This window comes from Drosophila suzukii, chromosome 3, assembly GCF_043229965.1.
Source record: "Drosophila suzukii chromosome 3, CBGP_Dsuzu_IsoJpt1.0, whole genome shotgun sequence".
Taxonomy (NCBI): Eukaryota; Metazoa; Arthropoda; class Insecta; order Diptera; family Drosophilidae; genus Drosophila; species Drosophila suzukii.
In genome coordinates, this window is record NC_092082.1 from 72,482,220 (window position 1) to 72,505,990 (window position 23,771).

Sequence of the window (23,771 nt, forward strand, 5' to 3'; positions counted from 1 at the left end):
AATAAATGATACTAAATTGACATATACAAGTTATTAAACTTAAGGACTTATTTGTACATATTTTCTTATTATCTTCCCCATTACTTTGACCTCTATTGTAAAGTAACGGCACGCGACAGATTTTGTGCGTCCTTTTTGCACACATGCATATGTATGTATGTATATACGAAATAGTTTGACACTCCGCTTTGTAGCGAATCCCGCGATCACTTCGAAGCAAGCGGTTCTCCTGATCGGATGTAAAAGTGATTAATAGAGCTCGATATACAAGTGTTCATTTAAGTGTAATAAAAAAGTGAAAAGTACTGAAAAAAGGTGAGTCAAATAAAAATACAATAATTACTTAATATTAAGGCATGTGCATGTCCACGTTTTTTTTGTCGCATTTTTCCTTTTTGAGTTTCTTCTTTGTTGAGCGCGTTGTTATTTCGTGAAAATTTAGATAATACATTTAACGAAATAAACAAAGCTCAAAAGAAAATTACATTTAAAAACAATAAAATATATGCGATTGGGTAATAAACATGAAGTGGATAAAAAATACGCGAAAGAAATGAAGAATATGAAAGGAAGTTAAGTGAAAACGCGCGAAAACTAGATAAAAGGAGTAGAATGCACGAGAAGGAAAACACTAAAAAGACGCAAAAAAGACGCTTTGCTGCCGTTGCATTCGGTTCTGTGGCGTCGAAGTCGTTTCATCTATTTCTTTATAATATTTTTTGGTTCTTTCACGTGATTTTTCTTTAAATGTAACTAATTTTCAAATTAAAAAAAAAAATAAAAAACGAAATAAATTAAAACAATATTATTGTCTTATTTAAATCCCTTTATATAAAAACACCTACTCGAAACTTATTATAAAACTAATTAACTTTTTCTTTATAGCAACTATAGCAATTTTATATATGGGACCCATTTAAGGAAAAGGTTTTTTGCTTTTACGAAGAGCAAATGCAAAACAAAGAGCGACTTAAACTATTAAAGACAGTTCAGAAAACAGTATCACTTGGTAATGTATAATTTTTTTAAATTTATAAATTTTATCTTTTTATGATAAGCTTGACTTTTTCTTAATTATGCCATTACCAAAAATCTAATAACATATTCTTATTCACAGATTACAAGGACTACATTAACACCGTATTGCTCACATCTGTCATCTTAAATAATTCGTGGACCGTCATTAAAGGAACCAATAAGCGAAAGAAATTATCACTACTATGACTCGCAGGAAAGTTTTGTACGCACATGCAGACGTACGAATGTGGGAAAACAAAAAAAATGTGTGATTATAAAAAATATGTATAATAATGTATAATATGTATACGTATATATGTATCATATAAATTCTAAGAGTTACGTTAAGTACAAATGTATTTAAAACAAAAGTAATGATGACGTGTTAGCATGGTAAAAATAGAGTTTAAGCAGAACAATTGTTTGGATTATAAGTTTACGTTTATTTTCAATAAAACCACATACTTATTTGGTTCTTTATTAAATATAAATCACGCTTGTTTTAAACTACAGATTGGTTTAAATTGAATATGCACCATAATAGTGTGGTTTAAATAATACATTTAAATCAAACATAAATTACAGTTATTTTAACGGGGATTATATTTAATTTAAATACAATTTGTATTTGTATTAAAGTTCATCCCAGTCTCATTTAAATATGAGATTTATTTAATCCAAATAAAACTATGCTGAGTTTGAGGGCGGGCTATAATTATTTTAAATATAAAAACCATTCAAATGAAATATTCTTTTTACTGGAACTAAATATAAAAATATTTAAAATAAATATAAAAATATAATACTTTTTACTATGGAACATATTTAATTTAATTATTTTGTACTATTTTAACATATTTGATCGAAATTAAAAAGTCGTTGGATTTACTACGAGATTATTCAAAAAATAATTAACTATTTAACGTTTTCGTTTTTACGATTTTCATGTTAGGTTCTAAACCGCTGGGAAAAATAGTTGAAACGTTGGCGAAATAGTGACATTTACGATGTTTTTTCTACCAGTGCACACAATATGGATGTTAATTCGAGCTGAAAATAATATATTTTACAATTCCTGATTATTAATAATTTTTACATAATTAAAAATCAATATTTCTTATCTCCCATAAATAAAATTCATTGCTGTAATTGCTGCTTTCTACATTTTTGTACTTTTAGTTTTGAGATAAAGTCAAATACATATATTGTCTCATTAATATATTTTTAGATATTTTAAAACCAATATTTTTTATCTGTTTTTAACATGTTTTTAGTTTTACTTTTCAGATATTTAAAAATTGATATTTCTTATATCAATAATGTATTGATCTTTATTAAATTTTATTGCCGAAAATATCTTAAGACAAGTTCGCTTTGAGTAAATGAAAAAAACCGAAGAATTTTTATTAATTTGTTTACCCCATTCCCGTTTTTCAGTGTATTTAATTTTCAGAATTTCTTCGCAGAAAACCCTTTTGTGTACATATTCAGATATGTGGCACAAAAACGGAGGAAACAAACTAAATTAATTAGCGACAAAGGATTGTTGCGAAAGTGCAACTTTCAACCCTTTTGGTGGGATATAGTTGAAAACTTTTTCACCTCTAATGAAAAATGTAGGTTTTGTAACAACAGAAACTACAAATAAGAAAATACCTGAAGGAACCCCGCGAAAATTTCATTAGAACATTTTCTTAAAACAGAAATGTCGTGAAAGTTTCTGGGTCACACAGCTTAAAAGAGTGTGAGTGAAAGTTCTCTGGGGTTTGTATTTATATATTTGTAGGTATATATGTTAGCCAGCATTTTGTTCCACTTGAAAAGTTAAGAAGGGCAACCGCCGTGACCAAAGAAAAGTTGTCGATTGTTTGGTAATTTCTTCTGGCAGCTGCTGTAACCCAATTCAACCGTTGTTATGGCCAAATTAACACTTTAATTTCACTTAATTCAAGACGCCAACAATCAATCAGTTCATCCCTCAATTGGATTATTTTTCTTTGGCTAGAACTTAAATGGACCTCATAGTTCCCCGTAACCTTAGTCCCTTTGGTTGATTGATGGTCTAATTGATTGATTACCTCGATATATATTTGTTAGATACCCAAGGGTGTGATAATGCCCATTTAAAGTCTATATTTGTGTATTGTGCTTATGCAAATTTGATGGCAAATGTTTTTACGGACTACACTTTGAATGGGAAATGATGCGATAGCACAAACAAAAGCTGTTGTTAAACAAACACATAAATAATTGCATAAGCATTTGCAGTAAAATTTTATTGAATATAAATATAAAGCATTTTTGGTGAATGTGTATTCTGATGTCCACAGAGAAAACCAATATTGACTGTGTGAAAAATATGTTTTGCACATGAGATTTATCGATGTGTCAGGTAGGAATTTACCGGCTAATTTTCAATTAGATTTCCTTTGTACTTCAACTGGTTCGGTATTTATTTATTGCCTCGTAATTTGGCTTTGAACTTATTTAATTGAAATCACAAGGGACAAGGGAAACAAAGTTCTTGTGTTTAATGCCGCAATTAAAAGGCTATTTAGTACCCATAAATCTGTTTGAAATGTAAATGCTTTACATATAGATAGAGACCCGCATCGAGTTCAACCCTTTTTTAAGCAACTGGGTCACATGGCGTATACGCAATACGGCAGTGTTTCTGCGTTTTACTGCATACTTTGCGGCGTTCCATGTGTAATTAATTACCGATTCTTCTACGTTTCGGAGTTGAAGTGGAAAAACCCCCATTTATCAAGTTTTGCTGCAAATTAATTTGCCAAAGGTTTCTCTTGGTCTGATAAATTGGTGGCCATAAATTAATGGCCAGAACGGACTCATAAGCTGTCAGGTCGTCTCGCATAATTGTCATCAGGACGACGAATGAAATTGGCACAATCGAATCGAATGCAAGCCAATCGCAGATCATTTACACTTGAGCAGTTTTCAAGAATTAGTTCTTCGCCAGCTGGCTCACTGCCAGCCTTAGATTCAGATTCAGATTCAGTGGGCGGTGGCCGAGGTCAGAGTGCCGTCATTTATCAAATTTAATTACACTAGGTGCCTGCCTGTTCCTTTGCCTTTTCCTTTGGCCTTTTCTTTGGCTGAACTTTGCCAGGCTCTCGAAATTAACGCAAATTAATGCAAGCAAAGTTGCTCGTTTTGCTCACGTAGGCAAACTTGGCGACGTGAAGTTTATGGGGCTAAATGTGCTTATTGAATTCGTACATCGCTATCTATGAATATTTAAGATTGCTTTTAATAAGAATGCCAAAAACTATTTGCCTAATGAATTCACACAAAGTTTCTGTACATGGGAAAAAAAATTATAATTCGACGATCAAAAACTAAAAATTTTCAGGTATGACATTTCTCATTCTGACTTATATTTTTGATATGGCAGCCAAAAAACTGAATTTTTATGGCGAAAAAAGGGTTAAAATTTTTGTCAAAAATACAAAATTCAGATTTTTGTCAAAAATTTGACATTTTTTTCAGGTTTTTCCATCGTAGTTCAGCCAAATCAAGGCGTACAGCTAAAAGACCGACTGTTCTGAACAGCTTGCTAAATATGCTAACGATCCTCATCACTTTTAGGAAAATTTATTTTTTGACCAATTTTCTCAATTTTTGTACGGGTTACAAACTTTTTTTTTCAAAAAATGGCAAAAATTAAAAATTTTCAGGTTGAAATGCCAATCGATTGGAAATTAAACAACGAGCCAAAAAACTTAATTTTTATGGCGAAAAAAAAGGTTAAAATTTTTGTCAAAAATACAAAATTTACATTTTTGTCAAAAATTCGATATTTTTTTCGGTTTTTCCATCGTAGTTCAGCCAAATCAAGGCGTACAGCTAAAAGACCGACTGTTTTGAACAGCTTGCTAAATATGCTAACGATCCTCATTGATATCATTATAAAAGTGTCTAAAAGTATGCCACACTATAATTAGAACTCCAAAGTTCAAAAGCATACCTTAAGAGAATTTCTTAAGTGATTTTAAAAGCAACGTGATTTCATTTGGTTTTTTAACTGCGTCGCAAAATATAAAATCGGTATTCAATTTTAAATTGAAAAAAAATGATGAAAAGTTTTATTTTCATTCTTTTGAAAAAGGGTTAATTACATTTCATCTTACTATAGATTGTATGCTTTATTTAATTGGGAAATGACCCACATTCCATTTTGGATTTCAACTTGAAAATGAAATATAAATATTTAACTTAACTAATTCCATTCCTATTTCTTTGGTTCAATTTGCTTTCAATACTTTTTAGTTTTCCTCTGTAACAGAAGATGCAGAACCCCAAAGTAAATTGTTTCCAAGAGTTTCGGTAGGGAAGTCCCATGCAATAACGCACCATGCATCATCATGTTCCCTGACTCATGAGCTTAACTACACAGTTTGACCCTGAGCGGCGAACGGAGCATCCTAAAGGACCTAATGGCTTACTCCTGCCCACAGTTTGGTTCCCATGAGTCCATTGAGGATACCGCCTGCTCCCCCAAGCTGTCGTTTTCGGTGTCAATTACATGTTGACATGCCAACAGCTGCCGATGCACAAGAGACTTCCATGTAACCATTCCGAGGAGATGACAGTGGCTCGTTGAACAAGACCGCAGCAGAATGTTTGACGATTCATAACGTGTCTCAGAAGACAGGCAATAAACTTATTTTCCTAAGTAAGATGTACATGAAACTGTTTTCAAGAAAAGCCTTTATCTTCTGGGTGGAAAGTTGAGTTCTCTATATGAAAAACGGAAGTGCAGTCGTGTTCTCAGAAGCACTCTTCAAAAACGTATTACATTTAAGGTCCTTTTGAGGGCTTCTGTTTGGAATTTTTCAATAACAATGTAGTTGAAATGTCATATCCTAAAATGCACAAAAATTATGCAACAATATAATTTGAACTGCAAAGATCGGATAGTTCATTTTTCATTGCATACTTTTCGGTACCTTTACAAGAGATTTTCATTTGGTTTCCTAATTGTTTGAAAAATTGTGTCGGTATTCATGTTGCAGGCTACCCTTCAGTATTAATAAAAGGGTAATATCCTTGGATTACGTAATTTTTGGTTTGACTCTTTAGGATTTTCCGCAAATGCAAAGCTCACATGGCAGGCCTAAGCCCTTGGTCAAGTGTTGTAATAAATACTGAGTCCGGCTGAAACTCCTTCATTCCAATCGATAAAAGTTTATGGGGATATGTATAAATGTGTGAAAAGGGTAAGGGGAAAGGAAAGTGCAGGCATTTCTATCTATTTCTTGTAGTTCCTATCGCCTGTGCACTTGATTATCCACTTGGATTTGCTTCCTGCGGCAGATGTGTTGGAATTTTATACTGCACTTGCAACTGCATCTGCCATTGTTTGCCACGTGGCTACCAGAAACAGGACACTAGAAACTGAAAACTGAAAACTGGTAGCTGGACGCTGTGAAGCATCGACATAATGGCCGGAAGATAAGTGTGTTGGACAGGCGCAGCTTTGGCATTGTAAATAAATGACAATACATCCGGCTTCCGGTTGTCGGTTGTCGGTCGATGTTGACCATTGTGTGTGTGTGGCCAGGAACATAAAATGCAATTGTTTGCCATTGCATTAGCCCACATTTGCTTGTGTTTTTGGTCCCCTTTTAGTTATCGGTTGTCGGGCCGAAAAAATAATTGCCAGCCGCACACAAATCGTTTTTCCCCCAGCCTAAAAATCAAACATTTGCATGTTGGCTTGGGCGTTTTTAATCTTAGGTCTTAAGAAACCAACCAGATGGCACGTCCGTTCTGCCAACTCATCAGCATTTGCCCCTTTTGTCTATCTGGCGACTGCGATGTGGGTCAACTGCCCTTCTTTCGCCGGGCCAAAAGGTGAACCTGACAATGATGAGGGCAATCTAAATCTGGAGCAACCAATTGAGCATATTGCCATTTTTTGAGTTGGGCAAACCCAGATGATGTGACATGTAGAAGGCACCGCTTGAACTGTTTAAGCTCATCCTAAAATGGAACCATTAAATTCTGTAACCATACAACCAGATTTATTTTTTTAAGCTCCCACTTAGCAGAAGAAATCTCCTTTTACTCATGTTTATATTCTATTTATTTTTTGAACCATTTTTGGCAAGACATTTTTGTATCTTAACAACCTATATTTACTTTAAGTATGGTTTTATATTTTACGAGCTTTATATTTGGTTTAGACTTTTTGCTAAGGACCGATAAAATATATAAAGCGGTTTTATGGCCAGAAAAGGACTGCTTAACCCAAGGCTAAAACAATTTGTTATTTGTACTGGTACTTGTCCAATTCATATTTTTAATTCCCGATAAATGCATTTTCTTGTAAATATTTTCATTCAGTGTCTGTGATTAATTAAAAGTGAAGTCTAAAATGGAAATTGGCCTTGAGCGGTGTTTCATATTTAAACCAATTTGTCCTTGATTGTGGCTCTGGCACACTCACATGAGTGATATGTGTGCCTGGACTTTGGCTGAATCAGTTTTATTGCATTACGTATACGCCCCGCGGGCCAAAAATATATTTGCTATATATACTATATGGGTATGCCCAATTTATATATATACCCGCAAATGGAGAGCTCAATTTTTTGAAGGATGAAGCGGCATTTTTATACAAAATTCCTGGCCCAAACTGATGGTGGCTGATGGTGTTGCCCTGGCTTGCATTCTACAACAAAGTGCACTGCCAAAAAGTGTTTTCTGGCCGCTCGCTTTGTGAATCTTGGCTGCTGGCAGGGATTGGGCTTCGCAGAGGAATAGAGATGGAAATGGGGTATATAGGGGGTTATTGGGGATGCAGTCGGGGTCGTGGGATTCACAGTGAGCCACGACTGGAAGCTGAAAACTGAAAACTGATGCCAGAATGCAGAGCGTGGAGCTCTTGGAGGGAAAATCAAATTTCAGACATTTTAACATTCTTGTTGTTGCTGGCCGGATTTTTTGAGGTCTCAAAGCCAGCATTGATGAAATTGCATTTTGATAATGGAGCAAAGGCAGCCCCTCTACCTAGTATATATATAGTAGAGTAACTTTTCGTGCTCATTCAATGTGGCAACTGAAGCGAAAGGTTTCTTCTTTTTTTTTTTTTTGGTGCAGGGGGCTGTCACAACACCGTTTTACCTGAATAATTGAAGGCGATGTTTGGCAAATGCATATGAGACCTGAAAGTTGCTCTGTGCCTCCTTTTTCGATTACGCTTTCCAAAGAAAAAGTGTCTCACATTGCACTTTTCCTCGATCATCTGCCTTTTTGTTTGCGCCTCATTGGATTTTCTTTGTCGTTCACATGACTGCACTTCTCACTTTCTTTCATTGTCCGCCCGAAATTTAATTTTGAAATTGAATTAAAGCGTTCTTGAATAATTCATTTGTTTAGCGTCTTTAATGGCACATCTCCCCGTATTGAGATATTTGAATGCAGATGGCGTTTGCCATTTTGATAAGTCACGACTCTGTAATTAATGTCGCAAAAATGTTCGAGAGGATTTCGCAATCGAGTTCGTGACCAGCGTAGTTGATGATTTTAATGACGGAACGTTGAAAGGATTTATGGAGCTTACTAGATAAGTATTAACGAGGATGGGGATTAAAGGACAAGGCGACAGATCTTAAAACTCTTTTGCATAACGAAATAGGGAAAACCCCTTAAGTGATTTCTAGAGGTGCCATTATTATGTTATTACCAATGAAGCCAGAAAATTGAGTTATCACAATGAAATTGTGAAAAATTGTGCATCATTCCAGTGAAAGCGTAGGGAAAAGCTTTCCCCAGACCATCCGCCATTAAGGACACATGCACATGCAAGGAGCTCACATGATTTGAGGAAAATCATCGTCTTCCCTCTCAAGATTAAGAGGCCGACATCGTGCCCTCTGCCCCCAAACACTTGAAATTTTCATAAATGGCTAAAGGACGATGCCTGCAACCTGTCTGTACTCAAACACACAAACATACAATACACCCACACACTCACACATATCCTTAGTTCAAAGTTGCCATTGCCACTCATGACGTCGTAGCTCGTTTTATTGCCCCTCACCCGTCTATCTTCATTTTTATACCCTTCAAGTGGGTATTATATTATTGCTGAAATGCTTACCACTCAATTGAGGGGTTCTCAATGACCACTACTAAGATTCTTGATTATAAAGTAGTCGACCCTTTATATAAACCTTTCTTTCTTTAAGCTAACTAGTTTAGCAAACAACTATACAAAGAATATACTTACAAGTGTAAATGAAAATCAATACTTTTTAATCTAAAGTAAGATGATATATGAAACAGTTTAAAATAATATGTAAAAATATTATCTGCAGATATATTAATATTTTAATTACACTTCTTTAACATTTAAAAATTGATCGATATCCATATAGACCCCATGGAAAAATTTTGATTTATGTAAAAAGCTTTTGTCAGAAGAATCAAGTAAATTTTTTTATCCAACTTTAGCTGGTTAGGTAAAAAAAGTATTATACTACTATTTCAATATCACTAAAGAATAAAATATGTGGTAAGTAAAATCACTTCTGATTTAGCAATTCCGTCAAAAACGAAAAGGGTATTTCCCTGGTAGACCTACTAAGATGCTGCTCCAATCTGGTTTCCCATTTTTTCTCCTTTTTGCAATGGTAGTACTTTCCTGTCATTACCACTTTTCTCCCTTTTTTTGTGCAACTTGCGTCTTTTAGTTTTTGAGAGTCTTTTTCTTCATTTTGCTGTCACTCGCATGCAAAATTGAAATCATCAACGTCGTCATCAGTTGCTGTCTGCTTGAGTTGTCTAGGCTTGGGGTTTGGGTTATAAGGAATACTGACGGGTGGTTGTAGGGTTGTAGGGTTGTAGGGTTGTAGGGCTGTACGGTTGTTCAAATCACAACTAAGCAGAAGAGATGATATAACTGGCTTAAGTGAAAGTAGCACACAGGCAGCGGAGGAACTTTCCCCGGCTGTCTCAAGATTATTGCTCTGCTCAACGTTTTTCGTGTTTTCCTTTGGTCCAACTTTTGCCCTAACAACCAAATAACATGCCGAGCTGCATTTGGACCGACGTGCTCGACAGACCAAAGCCACGCCCACCCGTCCCTACCAATTTTTTTTTTCGGTTCGCATTTCATTTTCTCAAAAAACTAGGCCAGATGCATAAATCTGTGCAAGTGACTCACTGATAGAAAATTAAGTTTGCTGAAATTTCGGTGATTGCATAAGCAATGATATTTTGCATTTATGTATAGCGGCACACAACGCTTGAAATTCCATTCATCATAGTCTGTCCTATGTCAGCATTGTGTTTGTTACCAGTGATTATCCCCACATTATCTATATTAGCCGCATTACTTAACCCCCAACCCTTTTAGACACACAGGGCAAACGCATTCTGTGGCATCGCATAACATAATGAGCTTACCCCTTCGGAACCCCCGGGGGCTTTGTGGGGTTACTAACCATGGAGCACATAAGCGGCACAAATTATGCACAGGCAAAGAAAACTCAGGGTGGGCAGGTTTAGATGACGTGTAGATTGCCGTAATGTGCTAGGTGTCTTCTCGTTTTAATAAGACAACATTTTCGGTCAAGTGAGGAAGGCTAATAAATGGATTGCACTGAGAAAAAGGGGAAAGAATAAAATATATATAAAAATTCAACAATTTTGTTTAAACTTTAAGATTTTTAAATAAATTGTTTCATCGTATCATTTTATTTGGCAAGTTATATGGAATCTTTTTTAAAAGAAAGAGTGCTCCTGATAAACCAAAATATGGCTTTCATAAAACATTTTTAGAAAACTATAATGATCGTTTAACTAATGGCTTAATGTTAACATTATAAACGTAACATTGTTACAAGAGACAAAATTTATTTCATAATGTTATATTAACTTTACAATTCTTACTTACTTTAATGGGAAATTTGGTCTAAACAGTCTGGAAAAGAAGACAACTTTTGGTTATCAGTTCTGTTAACCGACAAATTTAACAGAAACGTTTTCTTCAATTAGAGTTTTCAGTCGGAAACAACAAGATAAGGATAAAGCCTAAAATAATATTAGGGAAGAAAACATTATTGAAACAACAAGTTAACTTGATAATGAGAAATCGGGCGCTAATAAGAGTTTCCCACTGAACAGACCTTTAAGCCATGTTCATATTGAATATTTTTGCGAAGTCCCCTGGTATAGAAATATCAAATTTTAAGATCAGTGCTTGACAATATATCTAAGAAATAAAAAAAAATGCACTGGCATCCAAAACAAATCATTCCTTATCAGATCGCGTCAGCTTTTGAGGAATCTTTTTTGCTGCGTGTGGCAAAGTGCGGTGGGCGGTCCATTACAGCGGTTACTATCGCTATCGGACCTGTTACATAAACAACGAGCAGCCGATGTGCCACAGTGTCAGCTGCAGATGTCCTGGCATCGCAATTGCAGCTACGAACGGGCGATAAGCACGCAAAGTCGTTAAGTGCTGCGGAATGGCTTAGCCGGGGTTCAGGACTCGGATTGTTGCACATCGGGCAGAATGGTTGCCGTTGCCGTTGCGGCACCATCACCACACACAGCAGCGGCGGCACTCGGCTCAATCGATTAAGCGGTTTAAGTGCCCCATAAGCTGCCTCGGCTGACTGCCTTCCGCTGGTGCCCCCCTTGACCCCCTTGCCCCATCCAGCTCCTTCTGATCCTGCTTCCTGGTTTCTTGCGGCCTCCTGGTGTGAACACGTGTTTTGTATTGCCTATCCCCGGGCGCAATGTTGGTTGCATGATGCTAGTTGCTAGTTTGCTATGTGTTGCAGGTGGCAGGTGCATTGTTGTTAGCTGCGGCTAAGGAACAACACTCTGCTCACACCTGTGTAATTATTGAACATGTTTATTACTTGGCTAATGGGCCGCAAAGCGCTGCAGAGTTGCCTCATTTTTCAATTTACCCGAGAGTAAAAGGGGGCTTTGGGTTCGCCTATCTCTCTGTGTTCAGTGTCCCCTGCTTATGTTGTCGTAAACTTTAATGCCAGCCATATGAACCAAGTACCCATATACTACAAACTACATATTATATATGCTAAAAACCAGCTTGTCCTTGTTACTTGGCCTGCAAGTACATTACGAAGTCGTTGTGTACGATGTGTTTTATGTTTATTTATTCCAGCCCGGGTGTCCCCTTGTTGAACTCACGAAGCCATCGTTAAAAGAGCATCAAATGTGGTTTAGACCACCAAAACTCCGAAAACTCCCCAAAATGTGTGAGTGAAATAAATAATTCCTTCAGAGCATTCTCGCCAAGAATTACCTAGACATCAAAGCGGAATGCTATTTTAGGGTTTGATTGAAATCTACTTGGGTCAGCGAATCGGTTGAGATAACCTACTTACGACCTACTTATCGTGATGGGCACTCATATAGAAGACTCTAGCCAACTTTATGGCAAACATTTGGCCAACAAAACAAAGGTTTCTTGTGCTTTTTAATCTGCTTTTTCAAAACCGAATTACGTCGTAAAAATGTTTATGTTTATACCTATAAACTTGGTTGGCTTTGTTTGCGGTTGCCTCAAGTTTATGGTCCTCCTGCAGTTTTAGTTCTACGTGTATTTAAGAAAGTTACAGCTTTGTATTTTTTTATAGCCAGCTATCAAGTAATTAAATTTACCAATAACTGCATTTATGTGTAAAATTAAAATTTAATTAGAGACAAGTAATTTTGAACGGGTTAATGCAATAAACATTTTGACGGAATAATCCTATTTGATTTCGAAAATTATAATATAATTTCGTTCCATAACCATTTATATAAAAAAAAATCCGTTGGTGTGGGCACCCTTAAATAAATTTCGTATTTATAACCTTAACGGTTATTAAATGGACTATAAATACGAAATATTTGCATATTTAATATTTTAAAATCGACACAAATTCCTTTTTTATATGCTCATCAATATATGCAATATAATCGACTTGTCGGCCTGATTATTTTTATTGATATTGGTTTGCGAAAGCCATAAACAGGCATTCACACATGCAAGTTAATGGCATTCATACGCCCTGTTGACCAACAGATTTTTATTATACTGACAGTGCATATGCAGTTGGACTCGGTTGATATTTAATTAAGCTGTCATGAATATGAATCCAAATGCCACAATTTTACAAATTGTAATAATATATTATGTGCTCTTTTTCTCTTTTTTTCAGAAATATGTTAGTGAGCTGTCGACCGTTCGTGATTGTGCTACAGAGTGTCAGGAAAAAGGTGAGTAAGAGTTTTGGTTATTAGCCTTTTGGGCTAACCATATGCTAAATGAACGATGTAATTGGCTGGGATTGTTAGAAACCACAATTTCGAATCTGCACTAATTTAATTGACCTCAGCTAATTATGAAACATGATTGTTTAATTTGAATAGAAATTTGGGAGACTCAAACGTACTGCTGCACCGAGGACGGCTGTAATTCCGGCACCCAATTGGCCTACTCCGTCATCCTGTTGACCCTGCCCATTCTTTCGATGGCCTGGCCCACCTTCGTTGATTTTTGGAATACGCGACGTTAAGTGGATGATCCAACTTATCTTTATATGAGTCTTTTACCTTTTTAGTTTATTATTTTGCAGCAAGAAGAATGTATAAAATTTCAATCGTTAGCATTTATTTTATGTTCGGAAAAAGTTGTTAAAAATACAAACAAAATTCTGTGAACGGGACCTAATCAAACTAAGAAGCGATAACGCAAAGTTAAACAAAAATTAACCATTTGAGCCTGTTTTTTTTGTGTATTTTATAAACTCATGCGATTTCGGATTATACACGTATGAATTTATATTTATTTTGCCAACATGTTTGCTGTTAATACTTTGAGGCTTTGTACTTCTGACTGTCTTCCCAAAAAAAAACACAAATAGTGTTGGTAAATGATAACGAAAGCTTAAACAACTCATATTCACAAGAATTAACAATTGCAATGCCAAATTACTATTAAAATCGTGTTAAAAAAAAGTATAGAAAACAATCGCATTAATAAAATAAACCAAAAAAGAGATTAAATTTAAGATTATGCCAGCTGTCAAAAGTACATAAGAAATCGCAATCACATTGAGATGTCAAAAAATAAATCAATATCGCCGAGTTCGTATTGGATGCATTTCATAAACATACTAATTTTAGTATACCTAAGGGTAAATAACGAAAGTAGAAATTAATTACTTAGGATCCCGAATCCTGCGACTCTTGATAAAACAGTCTTCAAGATAAGCTTGAGATAGTTGTTTGTTTTATAATTTGCATATAGAACACACAAATATTACGCAAATGTCAAAGTCACAGTGAGTTTATTTTGGGGTCTGTGACTTTGCACTTTGGAACAGTAATATTTGCTGGAAGTCTATCCATTATATGTTGTTTCTTAAGCTAATAGCGCCTACTAAGCAAAATATTGTTTTTCGTTGGAAAAAGAAACAAAACTAATGTTTGTTAAATACAATTGTGAAAGTAAGCTTAAGGTCGTACGAATTATGATAATAGAGGCGAACACTAAAGAAAATCGAAGACGTTTTCACTCCACTGTTCATGAGATTCTAAATTAAATATTAAAACTAAAACAACGCAATGATATAAATCGATTGATACTCACGAATAAAATACTTGTAGCAAAATCTAGCTCAGATAGAAACCATTCGGCGTAACGTAGGTAATCAACTAATTAATAGAATTACTTAGAATTATCGAGAGTTTAGTGAACAAAAGTGAATTACCATGAAAGTTCTTAACGATTTTCTTATAGAGCACTTATGCGATTCCATTTTTAATTATTTACAATAATAATATTTTGAACGATTAATACTTATAAACATATATGATGAACAATTCATACGATATATACCTAAAAACAAAAACCTAGAGTTTAGGTCTAAGGGCTTTCACTATATTAAAGCAAAAAAAATGTGTGAAATATGCAAAAAGAGAAGCGATTAAACATATAAAAATGTTAAATGTTAGTTCCTCAAAACCAAAGCAGCTTGTGTACTCGTATTTAAAGCTCACATTTGAATAATTTGCATATGATTAAAATCCCCCACATAACAAAATGAGTAAATCGGATTTTCATTTAATTATATTATAACCACAAATTTTCTCTGACATTTTGCCAGCTAAAATGTCGAGCGATCTGTCTGCTTTGGCCACATTTAATGCAATCATTTATTTTTACACTCTCATCGAAAACCAATCGAGAAACGAGAAAATTCCAATTGAAATTACAACACTAATAATAATTGTATGTATATGGTATATGTATTTCCAATAAAATTTTAATTTAAATTTTTAGTAATAAACTTCAATAAAACGAGCAAAAAATAAACCAGTTTAGTTTTCCCTTTTCCCTTTCCAAACAACTGAATTAATGAGACCCATTGCTCAAGGGCCACTTCTCACAAACTAGAGCAAAGTGGCTCTGACAAACTGGAGCAAAAAAGAGTAATGGCCAAGTTAAGCCTGGGCTGAGAAATTTTCTGGGAGTTCAACAGGGCAATAAATATTTGTCTCCCCGGGAGTCTATTGCCTGAATTGAGGGTTTTTTCGACGCTCTCAACCGACACTTTGAACAAATATCCCAAAACTTGGATAGAAAGAATGGAAATTATTTATGTGTTGTATATATTATTGTGGTGAATTCGTCTAATAACTTTTCAGAGCAGGGGATAGCTTCTCTTCCTTCGTCTCAGCAAAAAATGAGCTCATTGTTAGGATTGTCACATAGTTATGTAATAAAAAACGGAACAAATTGGACAAATGAATCTGGATTTTTTAAAGGGTTTTCTTTTATACAAATAGCCCTGTGCTTTGACTAATAATTATAATATAATAAATTATTTATACATCAACTTGTTTTCTTCCTTTTCCATATATTTTTATAGACCTTTTGTGTTCTAAAGAAAGAATTTTTGTTGAAACTCATTTGATATATTTATTTACATACATATCCCCTTAGAAACTTTGATATATTTAAATTTAGCTCTGCCATTTTAGGTGCCCTTCCATCACTAAAAATACAAAAAAATCCAAATAAAAAGAGAGAATCGTGCTAATGTTTGTGCGCTCCAGCATTCGGTAATCCGGATAAGCCACGCATTTTACATATCGTTGTGACAAACAGAACAGAACGTTTTTTATTTTGTTTGTCAGCCATCGAGGGGCGGGAGGGGCGTGGCAGTCAGCTTAGGGCGAGGCTTAACAAACAAATTCGTAATGTAACAATTGAAAGCACAATGCGCTGGGTGTGTGTGTGTGTATGTCAGCAAAGGATTTGCCGCAATTACGCGGCACAGTGAGTGAAAAAAGAGCCGACCATAAATATCGAAATAAATGCAGCCTTGGTGCTGTCAAACGAATTAATTTCGAGTTACGACCTCCCCCCTTCTCGAAAATGGGTAGCCCAAATTGCAGTGCGCTTGATGAAGCGGCAGTGTAATAACCACTCCTTTATCGCGGTTCCTGACTATTCAAGTATTCAAGTATCCCCCGAGGTATTCGCCAAGACAAGAGCCCAGCCGAGCCAAAGTCAAAGGAATAAAATTGTTTCAAGGATTTCTGGCCGCAGTTGTTGGCCGTCTGAAGCATTTGGCCACGGTTCATCAGAGAGTCAGGATGTAAGGCCCGCTGTCAGCGGCATCAGGATTCCACTGGAGCACCATGCGCATCCTCGAGATATCCACTCAAGTCAGTCCTGCATTCCGTTTTCTCATATATACATATCAAATTCTATGAGTTCGCGGATATCTGTTTTATGGTAGTGTTAAATGAGGATTTTCCCAAAATTTAGCATGTTTAATGTTCCATAAATGCTATCTGATGGTCTTTAAATAGTCCGATTTAGTCAGATTTCTCAATGTCTGGTTAGGGTTTTAACTTATTTTTTATTATAAAAATCATTAAGTCCGTTTCCTCAACGTGTTAGGGGCTTAGACTAGTATATGTCAGAGAAAGTTAACTTAATGAACTTAAATTGTTCGAAAAGACAAATTCCTTTTCTCAATGTGAGGTTAATTTTACGATCAACAACTGTTCAGTGTTAAATTCTTGAAAACTTGTCGAATTTGTTTTGTCGACCTAATAGGATGTTCCGCAACACCACTTTAACTCAATAACAAAAGTTAACGTGACATTGAGAAATCGGCAGCTGTTAAAATATATCAAAATGGCTCCCCTTCAATGCAGCTTTTATGAAATTTGCACATTCGCACACGTTTAAAACGTAAATTACTTTGCCGCAGGCTTATTAATCAATTCTTAAAGCTTTGCCAGAACTAAAATTCTGCAAGCAATGCCTGCTGTAAATATTTGTTAATTTATTTTATACTTCAATGCAGCTGAGAATGAAATAATGTTGACAATTTTTGCAACACACAATCAGCAGAAGGAACAAAAGGCAGCAAACACCACACCCACACGGCATTAATTTATGACACTTTGTGTGCCAGGAACACAAACACAAGCATTTTTGTGGGCGTGTTGCCTGCAGACGTTGCCTGTTTTCTGTGTCCTTGGGGCCAACATAATAAATGCCAGGCTCCTCGAGCAGAATCCAGTCAAGCCGAAACCGAATTAAACCAATCCGAGTCAAGTCAAGTCGGTGCTGCCAAAGGAAACAAACCATAATGAATGATTCTGCTGCCAAGAGCTTGTTGACCAGCCAGTGCAACGGGAATGGAAACGAGAATGCCATGTCAGCTAGCCACATTTTGCCCAAACTTAGACATAGTCTTGGTCTTGGATTGGGGCATCAGTCGAAGTGGCCAACTGCCAGTGGATATGAGAATCAAGCCAAACGAAATGCCACTGGCCACTGCAACACATCCAATTAATGAGCGTCACACCAGGAGTTGGCGAACTGGAAGCGCAGACCGTGAAAACCTGGGGGCAACTCGCAATGTCACTTCCCAACCGTCAAGAAAACTTCTGCGACGAGTATTAAACGGCCATTGGCATCAGGGTAGGTAATACCAGTGATGATACACAGAAAAAAATTGTCAGGACTAGCATTATTAGCAGGTAAATTTAATATTCAATATTATTCATTAATAATAATGTTAAATAGATAGTGAAAATTCAATCTCTAATTATCTCCCTTCTAAAATGCATATCAAAGTGATACGGTTAAGTTAACTATAATCATTAATTTATATTAATCTTAAAAGCAGAAACCCAAATATTTAACGTATTTTAAAATTAAGAACAGTATTTTATTTTAATGTTTTAAGAATTTTACAAAGTAATATTCTGCAAGCTTGCTTTCATTCGTCTTTGTTTATAAATGTTTGAAGAATTTTCTTAAAAACTTAGACTTAAAACTCACGCACTAAATAAATAATTAAGCTTTTAAGCACGTTGACATTTTTTATTGATAATTGAAAGGTTAGTAAAATAGTGTCGCCATTAGCATTCAATTAAATCTTTACTGTCTTAATTTCGTTTGATGCTTTTCCCATTACTTTGACACCAAATGCGTTAGATGGCTTTTAATTGATTTCATTCTTTTTATCCTGCAGCTCATTTAAATTGATAAATTATTGATTAGTCAGGCGGATTTAGGCAATGGCCATTAGCATATCTATCCGACCATTTAGCAATTAACAGCTCTTAATGCAAGCACTCGCTTGAAAGCTGTAAGGGAAAAACAATTAAGTTTCTTTTGTAAGCCTGGAGCCAGGGGAAAGCCAGTCGATGCAGCTGACTGGGATGATGGGATAAAACAGCTGGCATTTCTCACCTCCAAGCAGCCCCCATACCATACCATACCAATTCGATGGGAAAGATGAAAGATGGTGGATGGTAGATGGCCTTTAATTGCTTGTTGCCTTTCCACTGGGCCCTATCAATGTCAGTTGCAGGCGTCGCAAGTCGCCAGATGAAAGTTAAGAACTCGACGGCCGGCTGCTTCATCCTTTTTATGTCATTAACAACGGAAGGACAACGATTGCTCGCGGGACTTACTTGCAGTTCGCGTGTTTAATCGCTCGATCTTCCTGCCTCCTCTCGTTGTGCAATTCATATTTTAATTTAATTCATTTTTCCTTAACCCCTTTTGGCTTGGTCTCTTGACTTTCTCGTGGCATTTTCCCCCCTGCTCGGCTGTTCTTAATTGAAAATTGGCCCACACACACCAGTTGACGCCTTAATAAATGGCGCGTCCATATATGTATGCTTTAAAAGTATCAAGGCCAAGACCTCTGACCTTTTGCGCTGACCAGCCATTAAATTATTCAAACACCCATTACGTATACGCAATGCTCGCCGACCAACATTTGTCCGCATTCACAGGCCGCAAATGAGGAGGAGCTAGTCAGTATGGATGAAATCAATTAGACAAGAACCATTAATGCCCCAGCACAAGCCAGGCAGTCGGGGAAATTGTTAATTAATCAAATCGTGGCCATATCTCTCGGTGCCTTGGTACACATATGAAGTGGAACTGTAGGGTTTTTCATTAAAGAGATAGCACTTATGGATTTTATCGTTCTGAAATTCAGTGAACAATTCTTCGGAACCGTAACTCATTTTCATTCCTAGAAATTTCTAGATTCATTATTCTCGGTAAAGGTCAGTAAAAACGGTGAGTATGTGAACAGCAAAGTGCAGAGTAATGGGTAAGCAGAGGATGAACTAAATTTAATTTTAAATTTAAATTAAACAGGAGAGAAATAAATAAATTGTATAACCAATTAGGGATTAAAAAATCGTTGGATGTAAGTTATTATGTTGTAATCCGTTTGCTCAACATTTTTATTCACTGCATACTTTTAGACACCTTTATAAGAATTTTAAAAGTTCTACTGAATGATAGAAAGCCGAGGTACCACACAAATTACTTGGGCTTTAAAATCACTTTAAAATATTATTCTAGTAGTCTAAAAGTGTGCAGTTAATAAGAATTGTCGTCTTTTTAAGTAAATTCGTTGAGTTCTGAGTTTGAACTATATTGTTGCATACTTTTAGACACAAAAAATAACAATTGATTTTAAAGGAACAGTTAACCTATCGTATAATTTATTTAATATGGATTTCCTCCATTATACATTCTTACATACGTGTGTCCTATACCCGTTTAACTAGTTAGTGGAAGAGGGGCCTAAAAGCCCACTGCATTATCATCTTCAATCTATGACGCATTCCCCCTGGGTCAGCCAGGCCATCATCCGCTGTTGAGGCCACAATCCCGCTCTTTGATTCCCGGAACCAGCAGCCTGCAGGAGATGATTATGATGATGACAGCGAGATGCTGGACTTAACGCTGTTATGCCATCGTGTTGAAAGTTCCATCCTGCGGACACTACATAAGGCCCGGGGCAAGTCAAAAGCCAAAAGAACATTGGAACGGGTGGGGGGGGTTAGGAGGTGACGAGATGAGCAGGTGAAGAGCTGAAGAGCCAGGGAAATGCTTTCACCGAACTGTGCAGATTTTGATGCAATTAACCCGCGCGGTCAACAGTTCGCAGTGTGTGCGTGGGCCTGTGTGTATAATTACACTTTGACCACTCCCCAGAGAATCCTTAACCGTGTTTACCTCTTCAGGTTTCATTAAACTCGTAAATTTTTCCTTTTTTCGCCCAGGTCCCAGGTTCCAAGCCCAAATACAAACACAAATACAGAGAGCGGCGGCTTTGGCATTCAGTTAACGTCACGGGCAAACGGGGCGAATGCGCGATTTCCTTTTTTTTTCCCCCATTTTCCTACCATGCCCTCAAGTGCTTAACTCGTTTTAACCTCGTTTCACCGATGTAGCCCAGCATTCATTGTTGCTGGTCTTTTCTGCAGGTGCTTAAGCCTGCTTGGGCGTTTTGTTTTTATGCAGGATGCTTCATTTGCTTTCACCTTGCTTTTTACGGCCGCTGATATCCCAAAAATAAAACCACTCTTCAATTATAAGAGGGCGCCAAAAGGGAAGGAATGTAAGAAAATAAAAGAAAAATGAAAGGGAAATGCTTCTGCAACTATTGAATTTAGATTGAAATTAGTGAGGCCATCTTAGCCGGAGGCTTTTGACCGCAAAAAAGTCGTACGAGCTTATATATCCAGTCAGGTAAGCCTACGTCATTAAACCGGGTGAGAACTTTCGAACGGACTTTGGCCACAGTTTTCTATTTGCCAAAAACCATGGATTCATTGATTTTTTTTTTTGGGTTTGGGATTGTGTGCTGAATTGAAATCTTTTTCACAATACCTCCTACCACCTGTCGGTCCCATTTTGTGGGCCACAAATCAACAGACCAGAACCAGAAAAGCGGGCGAGCTGGGGGAGCAAAAGGGCTATGATGTGGAAAAAGCGTTGGTTCAGCACTCGCACTTCTCGGGGGAAATGCGGAGGTCACCCCATTGGCAAAACAACAACTGCAACGTGCTAATGTCGATGCGGTCACCATCACGCACTTTGGTCGACATTACCAGTTCGCCCGTAATGTGCATTTGTCTAATGCAAATTCTGTGTAACTCTTGTTTCGTTTTTGGTTTGGGAACATGTTTACACCTCGCCGTCAATTTGGTCGCAATTGCCCGGACATTAACGGCGTTTTAAACTAATGTTCCACTGAATTTATTAGTGTTGAAAGCTTTAGTTGTATTAGCGGGTGAACATAGGTTTATAAAGGGCATAGGTCACGAATATGTTGATATCGTAGAATAAGCTTTATAAAATCTATGTTCTCATAAAGGTTAATATTTTAAGATGGTGTCTTAAAGTATGCAGTGAAATAATCTCTTCTCGGACCGACGAATTGGAAATATATTGTTGCATACTTGTAGACACCTTTTTAAGTGTTTGGAACCCTTGATTAACATGTGGCAAAATTATATTCAAGCGTGCTACAGATATTACTACAGACTTTAAATCAATTATTAAGGTGTGTAGAAGTATGCACTGAAATAAACAACGTGTTTCGTAAAGAATCCTTCTTTGGATTGCTAAAATATTCTCTTGATTCGTTCTTTTTTATGATTTGTTAGTATTGGGGTATCTGTCATTCGAACCCCTGATCATCGCCTAATTGCTGCGGTTTGTTTGTTTTCAGGACTGGCACTGTTTGTCCACCATTTAATTTGTAATTTATGCACGATGCGCGGTAACGGTTGGTTTTGCCACCTAAGCGTTAAACCAATTTGTGGTCGCAACTGCTGCTGCTGCTGTGCTGAAGGTCCCTGGCCAAATTGTCACCACTTCAATCGCCAGTCGCCGAACTTGGTGACTTTGATTGATGCCAAACTACTTGCCGTAGTTGGCGATGGTGTGCTACTAACTCAATCTTGATCGATTGATTGATTGATTGATTGACTGACTGCTATTGCTGCAGGGCAGAGCGAAATTGATTTTGTGCTCCTGGTAGCAATTGGTAATGCATTAATTGATTGAATCATGGTCGCCACTGGGACCAATAATAATGCTTTTAATACGGTACGTGCAAGTGTTAATTAAATGAGCCGACTTACAATGCCATTTAATTACAGGCGATTGCTGTGGAAACACTGCCAGAATGTTTCATTTTGATTGCATGCGGCTGGCCGCAAACGATTCCGCCACTTCGAGGTAGTAAAAACAGATAAGTGGTTAACAGGGAAAAGTTTGACTGCGGTAAATGAAGTACTTTACATACTTGCATGCTCTATTTAAACTCACAGTTTACACAAAAAAAGTAATTAAATGATTACACTTCAAGCATACAATTTCTCGAAGCTTCACTTTAATACCTTGCACTAAATTGTAATTATGTTATATGCATTTATCAAATATGTATGCAACTAAGGTCTCTACAGTTATATAACTGCCTAAGGCTGCGTTAAATGTAAACAAATTAAAGTTAACCCCTTGAAGTAGCTTAACTTGCAATGCCTTCGGTTGTTTTCGTAAATGCCGGCCTTTGTTATCAGCATTTCCCCTCAAGCATTCATAATTCATCCTTCGGATTCCAAGATTCGTTGTGTAATTAATTAGCAATTTAATGCCTTCGCGCGTTCTATCCCCAAAATGTTTGTTTGCCAAGACCCAAAGATTTCATGGTCCAAAGAGCGGATAACGGAAGGCAGAACTTTGGGCAAGGACACTCTATTGTTTGGTTAACATCTTTCACCTAGCTTAACGCCAAGTTTTCCAATTCTTTTGCTCTAAAAGCATAGACCTACGCATTAATTGTTAAAAAATATGTAGTCATTTTATTAATGAATGGTTATCTTAAAAGCAAAAAAAATCTTTTAACTCAAAGTATTTATAAAATTAACTGAATTAACTAAATTAAATTAAGATCAATCACAGTTTTGAAAATGATACCATATTTTATTGCCTTTTAATTTGAGAATCGAAAACTTTTTAATAGGAAAATTCTATTATCATCCTGTAAGTACTATAAATATGAAAAAGAATTTTATCAGTAATTTCAGTTTAAAAAAAATTGTTCATTTTCGTTGAAAAATTGGTATTTAAGTACTTATTTATAGAACATACAGTTTAAGGTCATTCTTTATTCATAAAAAATATTAAATAAATAAATCTTTTTCAGATTAGCTTATAAGGACGTCTATTATTCAGGGAAATTTAAAGTGCATTTACAGAGAAAATGGATATTTTCCAAGTACCCAGTGGCGGTTGGGCAAGTTTTAATAATTGCTTCTCCGGAGCACGACTTCTGCGAACACCACATTACTTCCGCGAGGCATTTATAATTCAGGACTCGTGACACCGCCAACGACTTTCAATGACTCCG

General features: G+C 36.3%; 1 protein-coding gene and 1 long non-coding RNA gene across 2 annotated transcripts in view; both read left to right on the forward strand.

The window, feature by feature from the left end:
- LOC108006990 (uncharacterized) overlaps window positions 1-15,227 on the forward strand; it is a 33,822-nt gene extending 18,595 nt beyond the window's left edge. Inside the window, exons 2-3 of the mRNA XM_065866208.2 lie at window positions 13,227-13,284; window positions 13,438-15,227. Coding sequence (XP_065722280.2) covers window positions 13,227-13,284; window positions 13,438-13,583 — 204 coding nt within the window. The 3' untranslated portion in view covers window positions 13,584-15,227. The remainder of the gene's footprint in view (window positions 1-13,226; window positions 13,285-13,437) is intronic.
- LOC139353240 (uncharacterized) lies at window positions 102-1,485 on the forward strand. The gene is made up of 3 exons (XR_011604412.1): window positions 102-315; window positions 886-1,009; window positions 1,118-1,485. It is a non-coding gene; the product is annotated as an uncharacterized lncRNA (long non-coding RNA).
- Window positions 15,228-23,771: the final 8,544 nt, after the last annotated feature.